At 49.2% G+C, this 12,174-nt stretch overlaps 1 protein-coding gene across 2 annotated transcripts; it reads right to left on the bottom strand.

Moving 5' to 3' along the window:
- Positions 1-2,359: 2,359 nt before the first annotated feature.
- Positions 2,360-11,540, bottom strand: Tbl2 (transducin beta like 2). Of its 2 annotated transcripts, XM_027948604.2 has the most exons (7): positions 10,447-11,540; positions 8,594-8,715; positions 8,176-8,360; positions 7,211-7,362; positions 6,745-6,871; positions 5,626-5,778; positions 2,360-5,436 (listed from the first exon to the last, which is right to left on the bottom strand). In XM_027948604.2, exons 1-7 carry the CDS (start codon positions 10,574-10,576, stop codon positions 4,974-4,976), a joined length of 1,332 nt encoding a protein of 443 aa, XP_027804405.1. In that variant the 5' UTR covers positions 10,577-11,540; the 3' UTR covers positions 2,360-4,973. The 2 variants fall into 2 exon arrangements, with proteins under 2 accessions (XP_027804405.1, XP_027804406.1); XM_027948605.1 differs by lacking the exons at positions 8,594-8,715; positions 10,447-11,540 and having other exon boundaries at positions 8,199-8,279.
- Between the last annotated feature and the right edge of the window lie 634 nt (positions 11,541-12,174).

Here is a 12,174-nt window from a genome sequence, read left to right as displayed (position 1 = left end):
TTTAAATAAACTTCTTTTTCTCTGCTCCACAGAAATCCCTGAACTTGACCAAGCCTTAGGTAAGACTGTCATCCTTTCCTGATTGACAAATGTCATGGCTTGATAAGCATTTGTTCTCTTGCTGGTGACTGAGTCAGAAAGAGCTTCAGCCTGGCTGACGAATGAAAGAGCCAAACTAGCACATGGAGAGAAAGGATGAATCTAGAAACAATAGGATTGGAGGTGACACATCAGTTTTTCAAACCTAGCTGATCCAAAATAACCAAACTCACATGTGGCAGGAGCACCTGCTATATACCCTCTAGCAGTGAAACTGTGGGTGACGCAAAGATGACTAAGACTTACTCCCTGTCCTCAAGGTGGTAGTAAAGAAAGCAATAGGAAAATGAAATGCATGGTGGAACTCAAGTGCCATGAGACAAACCAGCTGCTGGGTCTTCAGTCCCATCCCTAACCCCCATGGTTCAGATACAGCCCACCACCTGGAAGTTACACCAACTTCTCTCACTCTGGTCAACTCCTGGCCAGCCTTCACCCTGAGGTTTCTCTTCTGTTGGGAGGAGGGGTGTGTGTGTGTGCAGGGGGGGAAGTGGGCAGGGAGCATGAGGTGGGGGGGGAACGCTGGGCATCTAACCCAGGCCTGTAAGTGCTCTGCACACTCCTAGGCCCCTGTAGCTTCTGTTCCTCAGCTGCTCTAGCCTCCTACTTCCATGTCTCCTTCAGCTCATCTTGCCCATCACCTTCCCTGGGCTACCCACTGCCCTGTAGTCCTAAGGACATGCCTGCTTCCTCCTATTTGTCGACTTGGCCCTACATTTCTTACCTCCTCTCCCACAACAGCACAGAGAACAGAGCCTGGCACTATGCAGGTTCTCATTAAATACTCGAAAGCCCAACCTCAGTGGTTCCCTTGACCCTTTCCTCTGTGCTGTGCTCTGTGTAACCAAAGTAGAAACCTACAAACTATTACCCATAGGCACTTTTGAGTTCATAGCCCAGAGGACTGCCTTGGTCAACTTGCATTCAATGCAACTGCTTCCCTTCTCAGAGTGAAAGCTACAATGGCCTACAGTAGCCCTATGGTCCTCTTCCTGTCAATGCTCTCCCCTTTCCTCCTACAACTCCACCTGGCTATGGCTGAGACTAGTCAAGCTCCATCCTCAGAGACCTTGTTCTTCCATGACTCAACTGCAGTGTCTCCCAAAAGCTCATGTTAGTCTTGAATGCAGCTATGTTCAGAAGGTGGGGCTTTGGGGAAAGTGATTTGATCATGAAGGCCCTGATCTCATCCATCATGGAGTCACAGAATCCATGAAGAGTGGACTCATGAAGAGTGGGTCCTTGGCGGGGGTTGCCTTCAGGGACTGTCTTGCCCCAGCTCGGCTCACTTCCCAGCTGCCACAAGCTGGCTCTGCTCCATCACACCCCTCAACCAGGACACTCTGCCCTACAGGCCCTCTGCCCCACACAGGCCAGTAGCAATGGAGCCCACAAGCCATGAACTAAAACCTCTGAACCAGGAGACAAAATCATCCTTCCTCTTCTATTTTCTCAGGTTTTTGTCACAGTGGTAAAAAGCTGGCTCAGGCCACCTTAAGGTCTTCAAATGTCGTCTTCTCCATGCAGCGCTCCCTGGGCTTCCAGACCCACACTCGTTTGTCCCCTTTCCCATTTTTCTCCAGAGCATTCGTCACCATTTCAGACACTTTTGTCTTTGGAGTAGCTCCATCAAGGCGGCAACGTGGCCTGTTCACTGATTATTTCTAGCACAGAGAACAGAGCCCTGCTTGACACAGGTTCTCATTAAATACTTGAAGGCCCAACCTCAGTGGTTCCCTCGCCCCTTAAGATCTCTGAGGAGGATTATGGTCCTGTAAACACCCACAGGGCTCTCGTTACCTGAACAGAAATTTACCAAGACTATCAAAAGGCCTTCAACTGTGTGCTTGTTTTATTCAATTTTGATGATTTTATCAGTCATTTAAAATATTTTCCAGGGGCTGGGGTTATGGCTCAGGGGTAGAGCACTCGCCTCACATGTGCGGGACCCTGGGTTCGATCCTCAGCACCACATAAAAATAAAGGCATTTTGTCCAACTTCAAAAAAATATATATTTTCCAAACGCTTTATTTTGAAAAAATTTAGAACCCACCGAAGTTAAAATAGTAATTTAAAAATAGTAATGCTGCCTGCACCCAAGTCTTGCTAAAAAGCAACTGGGCAGCCTCCTCTCCAGGAAGATCCAGACACTTCCTGGTTGCAAGAGAAGCAGCTGCATCTTTACTGAGTGGAGCTGTCTGGCCCCAGAAAGTTTCTGACCTTTTGTAGTGTTTTCACTCATTAGAAACTCACAACATGGCAAGTGGACATGATAGGATTTATTCCCATTTTACAGATGAAAAAACAAACCCAGAGGTCAAGTGATCTACCTGCTTCAGGCCCCAGCAGAAACGGGAACTGAAGACTTCTGACTTCAGTAACTCAACATTCTATGGTCACTTCCTCTTGGGTGTACTATGGGAGTAATGCCAGAGCTGCTTCTCAAAACAGGTGTGCAAAGAGTTTTTTAGTCTCAATCTTCTGGCAGTCAAAAGTAAATATTCACCAGTCCCATGTGCACAGTATTATGAGTCAGAAGTCTGTTATCAGGAACATAAAACCATATTATCGGAAGTGCAAGAAATAGAAAATATACCAAGGTGTCCACCCACCAGTTGCCCCTATTCTGAGTGCAACATTTATTGAAGGCTTACTTAGTCCTAGCTACTGTGCTCAGGACCCAGAACAAAGAAGACAGACAAGGATTTTGTCCCTGTGCAGTTCACACTGCAGTGGGTCCTACAGTCCACACGCTGACAAGTGGCCTGCATCTGGACACCTCAGTGTTTTGTGTGGTCCATACAGTTCTTAATTTTTGTGTTTTTATTTTTTAGTACATTGCCAAAGCCTAGCTTCTCTGAAACAGGCAACATGTGCTAGATCCTTCAACAATAATAGGTAGTAGTCACCTGCTGCCCCACAACCAGGGCGCATGCCCTCAGCTCCCTGCAGCCTCCATCATTTCCTATCGTCTCAAACCCAAAGGACTGGCCTCAGACACTGACATGTTGGTTATTTGACATCCAAAAGAACTGAAATGGAAACCCCTGAAGCAAACAAATATCCAAACAAGATAACTTCAGATAGCATCAAGTAACAGAGAACAAAGAAACTAAGCTAAAGTGACGGATGTGATATGATTGGTGGAAAGGGCTACTTCAGATGGGGTGGTCAGGGAGGGGGATTCTCTGGGAGGCAAAAGAAACCAAGAACTGAAGAACTGAATTATGACAAGCATGACAAGTCTGCCAACAGGAAAGAAAGAGGCTTCCACGCAGAGGGACCAGCACAGGCAGGAAGCACCGGCCGCTACAGACAGTTCAGCTCATTCAAGAACAGCAAGACCGGGTGGCTGAGAGCGGTTAAGAAAGATCACAGAGAAGGAAGGGGCCAGGTCACATGGCTTCGTGGTGAGAATTTTAGGATTTTGTTTAAAAAGCAAGGGGAAGCTTTTGAAGGGTTTTAACCAGGGAGTAAGGTGGTCTGCTTTACATTTTCAGAAGATCACTCTGCTGGGTAGAAAGGTGACTAAGACAACAGAGGAAGCAGGGAACCCAACTGGGAAACCAATTGCAAGCTGTACTATGAGGTCCAATAGGTGACAGTGGCTAGGACCAGGATGGTAACAGAAAAGATGGAGAGAGGCAGCAGACTGAGCATGTCAAGGAACTTCCTTAAGGGTGGATGGAGCAGTGGGGGTGGGAGGTGGTAATGAAAAGGGAGCAGTCAAGGACAACTTCGAGGTTGTGACCTGTTCTAACATCTGGAACACTGGGACCACTGGACGCCCTGGTTTTAGAGATCAAGACTGATTCTGGATGAAGACATTGTGCCTAGATTCCTAATCTCCTTCACTTCCCATATGCAAGCAGTCCTTATGTTCCCAGATTCAAACTTTGAAAAACCTAATTATCAATCTATTCATTCACCCTCATACCAGTCACCTCTGTCATGGCTCAGTTCTCTCTCGCCTTGACTTTTACAACAGTCTACTGTAGCCATGAATTATAGACATGTCTCTTAGTTCCCTGACCTCAGTCATATTTATCCTCCGTACCTAGCCGGGCTGGCCAGAGGAGGCACTCAAACATGTGATGAACTGAAAAGAGGTCTCCTCAGACAGGATGTGACTTCTCTAGAGTGGCACGGCCCGACCCAGGATCAGACCGCTCTTCCACACAACATGAAACTGAACCAGACTCCAAACGTATGACCAAGTCCCATAAAACTTTGCTACACAGGAATGTTTCTAATTTGGTTTCAAACCACACTCTTTTGAGTCCCACTTTTACTGAACAGTTAATGACGTCGGACAATATTATTCTTTTTCACTTTTCTTCCAAATGTAGGGAACTTAGACTTCCTTAGCCTCGTGTTTGCAAGGAGGCAACAGAGAGCATTACTCTGCATTTTACAAATAAGAAAACCAAAGCCCAGAAAGCAGCACCTTCATTACTTCTCGATGGAGCTGGTAACCTGACCCAGGTGAAGGCTCATCTTCCTGGGGCTCAGAACACAGCTCAGCTCGCCCCATAATAGTGCTGCAACATTCCCGGGGTTCATCTCTACGTTTATAAACTTCCTGGGTGTCAGAGTATGCTGCCCCAAGGTCAAAGACCACTTTCCTCGGTGCTGGGTGAAGAGAGATTCCACCCCTTGGGCCTGGGAGAAAGAAAAGCACCTTGCTCTTCAGTCCAGGAGTCAAAACCAGTAAGAAGAGAGAGAGATCCAAGTGGACAAGAGCAGTTTCAATAGGAAAAAGAGGGGCCGCCAGCAAGAACACCAAGACCTCCTTTGAAAGGTTTCCACCCAGGAGCACCTGGGAATCAAAGTGGAAGTAGTGGGGAAGCCGGCAAGACCCTTCCTGAGCCAGTCACTTCTTCAGGGCTCCCAGGCTCCTCAGGGCCTCCTGGGCCTGGGTTAGCTGCTGCTGCAGCCTCTGACGAGTGCTCTCGGTGGAGGCCCGCTTCAGGAGGCCCTGCATCTCCTCCACCACTGCCCGGTGGCCAGGGGTATTGTGGAAAAGCCGCACCGCCCGATCCCCACAGGAGGCCAGAAAGCGGCCAGTGATGTCGAAGGATAAGTCTGTGATACACTCCCCATGGACCTGCTCAAAGCATTCCTCCTTCTCGCCCCGCCGGGTATTGTAGAGATGAATACTAGTGCCGCTGGCCAAGGCCAAGACGTGGGTGTCAGGGGAGAGAGCCAGACGGCACTGCATGGTGCTAGCCTCTTCAAAGCGTCCTGTCCTCAGCAGGTAGGGATCCTGCTGCTTCTTGTATTCCACGTCTGTATCCCACAGTTTCCATGTACCATCCTTGGAGACAGAGGCCATCCTGTAATATGGGAAATCACAGCTTGAGCCCCAGCACCCTCTGGCGGGGAGGCCCCTGGGGAGCCGGAGGTACCTCAGCTAGGAAGGCAAGTCTGCTTTCCCTTCAGAGCCGCAGCTCAGGCAGGTGGGAGGGCTTTGGCTGCCAAGAGCCACTGCTAAGACACCACTGAGGGCACATTCACTCACTCACCTCCGCGAGTCATTGGAGAAAGCGAAGGAGTGGACAGCTGCAGTGTGGCCCTTCAGTTCAAAGGCTCGCACGACCTCCTGGAAGTCCCCCTTCTTTCCAAAGCAGACTTCCCAGACCTTCACATCTGGGGTGAAGCCACACGAGGCCACAAACCTACCACACAACCCAGGTTCCTTTGAAACAATTTTATAGGCACCTTGTTCCTGCAAACCCCTTATACAGCTTTTCTGAGGATACTTTTTAATTTTTCTGTGGTGCTGGGGATGGAACCCAGGGTCTGTGCATGCTGGACAAGCCCTCTACACCCCCACCTAGGCACAAATAACTTTTTTTGTACTGGAAACTGAATCCAGGGGTACTTAACCACTGAGCCACATGCTAGTCTTTTTAAAATATTTTTAAATTTAGAGACAGAGTCTCACTGAGTTGCTTAGCGCCTCGCTAAGTTGCTGAGGCTGGCTTTGAACTTGAGATCCCTCTGCCTCAGCCTCCCAAGCCACTGAGTACAGCAGCATCTTAAAAAAAAAAACAGGAACAATTTACCACTGAGCTACATGCACAGCCCTCTATATTTTACTGAGACAGAGTTTCACCAAGTTGCTTAGGGCCTCGTTAAATTGCAGAGGCTGGCCTTGAACTTGTGAACCTGTCTCAGCCTCCTCAGTCACTGTCATTTCAGGCATGCACCACTGCACACAGCACAAAGTACCTTTTAAAAGTGCTTTTCTGAATGATTTTGGCCAAATTAGATGGCTTGCATGTACTAATGTATACCAACAAATTCCACCATTATGTATAATTATAATGCACCAACAAAAAACATTAAAAAAAATTGTTTTTGTATACATGACTTCAGTTTATCCTCACAGCTTGCTTTAAGATATGTAGAGCCCTCACTCTGCCCTTTAAACTCAAGAGATGAAGAAACACAAATTAAGAACAGTGGTGGCTTACATGAAATCTCATATACCACGGCAACATTGGGAGAGCTGAGACTTGCACCCAGAGTTCCGACTCCTCCCTGTGTGCTCTCCCCCCACCACAAAGCCACCTCTCTGTGTTGTGCCTGACTTGTCCCAACCTCTCCCACCCAGATGCCTTGGCCCTTCCCAGGCTCACCTGCTACAAGGGGATATAGCAGCATAGGTATTGTTCATCTGGTTGGTATTGATGGTAGACAGAACCTGACCTTTCAGATTCCAGATGAGGACAGTTGTGTCACTGGAGGCTGTCATGATGAACTTTCCTGAGGGGGAGGGGAATGACATGAGCTGAAGTCAATGATCTGATCCAACTGTCATTCTCCAAGAGATATTTTAAAAGCCTCTGCTGCCCAAAGCATCAACGTTCCCCTCCCAGGCCAAGGGTGGCCACAGGTAAGACCTATACAGCTCTTCCCTGCCCCCTTGCTGTGACTCTCAGGACTAAAGGGGAGCACAGAACCTGGCTGCTTGGAGTCAGAGCTCCTTGGTCACACTGAGACTGACAAAACTCCCAAGGCAGCATTAAGTCATTCAGCAAATGTAACTGTGGACATTTTAGTTTTTCATGCCTTGGGCAAGTTCCACCTCTGAACGCCTTTTACCTGTGTCAGCAATGCCAATGTTGATGACAGGTGCCTTGTGCTTTTTAGGGAAGTCCTCTGGGGTGGCTGTAAAGGTAAATCCCCCATCTTCTCTCTTGGTCATCTTGAAGACACGGAGAGTGTCCCCATTGGCCAGCCAAACAATGAAGGCTCTAGAGATAGATAACACATAAGTCTCTCCCTCATCTGGACCCAGAAGCCTATGTGTTCCAGGCCCTGGGGAAACTCAAGATCTCCCCTCGTGCCTTGTAAGTCTAGCCTTATATTGTAACCCGTTTCAAAATCTCAAGCCAGACATGGTGGTACAACACCAGTATTCCCAGCAACATGGGAGGCTGAGACCAACCTCAGCAACTCAGCAAGGCCTATGGACTTAGTAAGACTTTGTCTTGAAATAAAACAAAGAAAGGCTGGGAATGTGATTCAGTGGTAAGTGCCCCTTAATTGCCAGTACAAAAAAAAAAAAAAAAAAAAGACGACGACGACAAAAACTATTCAAAAGCTGGCCATGGTGGCAAAACCTATAATTCCAGCTACTTGGGAGGCTGAAGGAGGAAAGTCTTAAGCTTAAGACCAGCCTGGGCAACTTTGCAAGACCTAATGTCAAAATAAATAAATAAAAGGGTTGGGAACATAGCTCAGTGGAAGAGCACCCCAAGTTCAATCCCCAGTACAGGAATCTCACAGCTTTGGCTTCCTTTAATTTCTCTGAGAGCTTCCAAGACTCAACTAGAAGCCAGGTTTTGGCATTTGCTGGATGGAATTATTTCCCCTACTCTGCTTCCAAGCTATGTAACAACATAGCCCTCCAGGAAGCCCAGGCAGTGCCCAAACTATCTGGATGCTCTCTTTCTGCCACCCCGCGGAGACCTTGAGTCCCTTTCACTACTCCCACCAGATACGGGAAAGCTATAAGCCCGGGGTGAGGCTTCTACAAGCAAACCTGAGGTCCCATCCTGTCCCACCTGCAGTCAGGGCTGAAGCGCACCAAGGTGGCGTGATCCAGCTCCACGTTGGCTCTCATGCTGCGGTGCTCCCGCTGGAGGAAGTCCTTGGTGCTCCAGATGCGGACTGTGCGATCATCTGCACAGGTGGCCAGATACTTGCCATTGCTGCTAAAGTCCATGCAAGATATGTTTCCGCTGTGGCTCTAGGGGACGGGTTGGAGTAAGTGTGAATGGGAGCCTCCCAGAGGAACAAGGAAGCCTAACCTGGAGCCATGACTATGGACCCCTATTGCTGGAATAAGAAAGGCTAAGATGAGACATGCTCATATGACTTTTCAGAGGCAGAGAGGCCTGCAATGCACATTGATCAGTACAAAGGAAAAAGTCTGCAAGGGTCTGAGTCTTCGTGTGTGGGTACCCATGAGTACTCATGTACCTTCAGCGCTGCAGCCAGGAGACGGTGAGTGAAGCTATGTTGTTGAGGCTTCTCCTTGCGAATCCGCTGACTCTGTTTCTGCTTCTTGGATCCTGACTTCTTGGTTCCATTTGCTTTCTGGCCTATTAAGAAGGCTCAAGTCATCATTCACTCATCTGTAAGCACTTACTACCTACAACTGACTAGGCACTGAGAAGAGCAGCAAGAGAGGACCAGATATGGCTCTTATCCTCGAGAAGAGAGAAATATTATGAGTGAAACGGGCAAAAACAAAGGCTTTGGAATTGGACCTGGGTGTGGATTCTGTGTCTACCACTGAGTGACCTTGAGAAGGCTACTTGCTTTTAGTTCATAGAGCACCTCAATGCAAATTAGAAAAGGCACCAAGGCACCCTCTCTGGGCTGAAATAGCTGAGTGGGCTCATAGCACAGCCAGTGCAGTGTGGATTCTTGGCCAGATATTCCTATACAGGAAATAATGTGCACAACCAAATCTGGAGGCTTGAATCTTGGATAAGTGACTTAACTGATCTGGGCTTAAAGAGAGACTAGGAGAACTGGATGACAAGCCAAAAGCACCCAACACATGCATTAAAGACCCAAGGAAATCTCAGAAAGAACTCAGAAAAATTAACATGTTTTAAGCATCTATCTACCCTGTGCCAGGAATGGTGCCAGTCAGTTTTACATAATATGTTAGAGAATCAAGCTAGGCACAAAGCTGGCATGTGCTAGATGGTGGCAGATGTCCCCCCATTCCTACAGGAAACATACCTCCTAAGCCTTGCACACAAAGATGGTCACAATCTGGCTCTGCTTACCTTTCCAGCCTTGTCTAATAAGCCCCACCTGACCTTTGAGCACAACAAATGCTGTTTTGGAATTCGCTGCCTTTATGAGTTTTGCCATTGGAAGGAATGCCTGCCATTCTTAGCCTCCTGGCAAACTCTTCCTACACAACTATCCTTCAGAACCCCACACCACTGGCTGGGGCTGTAACTCAGTTGCAGAGTGCTTGCCTTGGGCTCCATCCCAGCATCAAGAGATAACAAAAGAACCCCTAGCCCTCTCCTGGGTTTCCTACTCTCAGCAAAGATTTCATTGACTACCACCCCCTCCAGAAAAGCAGGGCTGGCCATTCTCCCTCTTTTTTTTTTTTTTTTTTTTTTCTGTTTTCCAGTACTGACCTCTTCTGTGGCATTTATTACACAATTTTTTTTCGCGTGCATTCTTAGGGTATTTATATTTACATATTTACATTTTAGATGTACATTTTTAGATGCACTTTTTTTTTTTTTTTTAATTTTGAGACAGGGCCTCGCTGAGTTGCTTAGGGCCTCGCCAAACTGCTGAGGCTAGCTTTGAACTTGCGATCCTTCAGCTTCAGCCTCCCAAGTCGCTGGGATTGCAGGAGTGCGCCAGCGCGCCCGACTGGATACAATTCCTTACTGGACTCATTAAAGGAAAAGATCCCAAAGTCTACCAGCCCGATCCACGTTGCCGTAGGTCGCAAAACTAATAGAGAGTGCTTAAGAACGAATGCCCGTTCCCCGTCCCCCCCCCCCCCCCCACGCACAGCACGCTCCGGAGTTTGCAGCTCTCCTGGCGACCCGGGCGACCAAAGCAGCGTGGCCTTGTCCTGCCAGAGGGCCGCGGTACAGGGCCCTGGTCCCAACAAGCCCTGCCCTGGGGTGCGGCCGGCCCGCCGACGCGGCGCCCGGCCTCTGGGAGGAGGCTCACTTCACCACGGGAGAAACTGAGGCCTAGGATCCCCGGCCTGCGCCGGCCCAAGCCGCCGGCCGCCCCAAGCGGACACCCAGGGCGCGGCCCCTCCCCGCCCCGGCCCTACTTACGGACCGGCCGGCCGCCCCTCTCCTCCTCGGCGCGCAGCCACCCCCGCGCTACCGCCGCCGTGGCCATCAGGGCCAGCAGTCCGACCAACAGGGACAGCCCCATCAGCTCCGGCATCTGAGGGAGCTCCATATCGCCCGCACGCTGCCACCTCAGCCGCCGACTACGCTGGCGCCCGCACGTCTCCGCGCACGCGGGGGCGGGACTTGGCCGTTAGCGCGCCTCAAGGGGAGGGGCCTGGCGGTTGGCGGTTCCCGGAGGGGCGGGGCCTGCCCGTTGGAGGGCCTGGAGCCCCTTCCTCCAGGCGGTTGGAGGGCACCTCGAGGGGCGTGGCCTATCCATTAGTGCGCCCAATCGAAGGGCGGGGCCTGGCCTTGGGCGCTTCTTGCGAGGCGGTGCCAGATGTGGGCGTGTCCTGAGGGCGGACCCTGGTGATCCGCGGTCGTCAGGCTGCGGAGGTCGTGCAGACGCTGAGGGTGCAGGTAGTGAGATCTGCAGGTCCTCGTCATTCCTATCTTGAGTAACTTGCTGATAACAGTTTATTAAAGGCTTATTCTGACCTTGCCACACTGGATCCTTTCAAGGAAGCAGAGCAGGGGCTTTATTCGCATTTGACCCGTGGGAGAGTCTTCTTAGCAACAGGTGAAAGTTAGATGGGCTCTTGCTGTTACTGAAGGGGCAGAAGGATAGTCCTGGCATCGGAGCGGGGAGCATCCTAGCAAAGACCTGAAGAACAGGGATGTTGTAGAGAGGAAGGGCATGAACACGATAAAAAGATGGCAGACAAGGTCCAAAAGTCTGCAAGGCCTCAACTGCCAGTTCCATCCAGCATGCCGGATCACAGGAGGCAGTGGGGCAAAATCCATGTCTGGATTCTCTGGATGTGTAAAGACAAAAAGACAAAAACCCGGAAGTAGCTGCAAGAATATGAGGAGTTGAAAAGAGCCTGGGCTGGGGGTGGCCTGGGGAGGGGAAAGGAAGTTGAAAAGCAGATTTTATTTTTTACAGTGTTGGGGATTGAACCCAGGGCCTCACATATGCTAGACAAGCACTGAGCACCCCCAGCCTCTGAAAGCTTCTTAATCAAAATATAATAATAATAATAATTATTATTATTATTATTATTATAGAATATAATAATAATTATTATTATTATTATTATTATTATAGAATCAACAGGTAGTTGAAAAAATGAAGAGGTCCCAAGGACATTTCCACTCAGTTTCATCCAATAGTAACATTTCGCAAAACTGTAGTAGAAGATCACAACCAGGAACTTGATACAATAATCTACAGAGGTTTTTTTCAGATTTTGCCAAAAAGGACAAAAAAGATTGAGAGAATTTGGATTAGACCTGCATGGCTGGAAAGGGGATATTCTCAGTATGGTCATACTCCCTGGACTCCCAGCCCCACAGCCCAGAGCAAATCGAAGTACCAGGATCAGTATTCCAGCTTCTAATATTTCCATCTCCACCAGGGAGCTGCCTTTCTTCACCGTCCAAGCCCTGCAGCTTTAATTTATAAGGACCCTCTAAGGAGACAGGTTACCACAGGCTGACTGACAGACACAGCCGCAGTCTCGCAGTCTCGGGTGAGGAAACAGATCCAGTCAGAAGGCAAATGGAGCAGCTTCATTTCCTTCCCTTTTGTCCTTTGCAGGGAACTGACATTGACTCAGTTGTGGGCAGTGGGGTGGGGAGTGCCAGGAGACGGGTGTTCAGAGCCTC

This window comes from Marmota flaviventris, chromosome 19 (assembly GCF_047511675.1).
Source record: "Marmota flaviventris isolate mMarFla1 chromosome 19, mMarFla1.hap1, whole genome shotgun sequence".
NCBI lineage: Eukaryota > Metazoa > Chordata > Mammalia > Rodentia > Sciuridae > Marmota > Marmota flaviventris.
The sequence above is the reverse complement of the archived record's forward strand: the minus strand, read 5'-3'. Positions and strand labels throughout refer to the sequence as shown.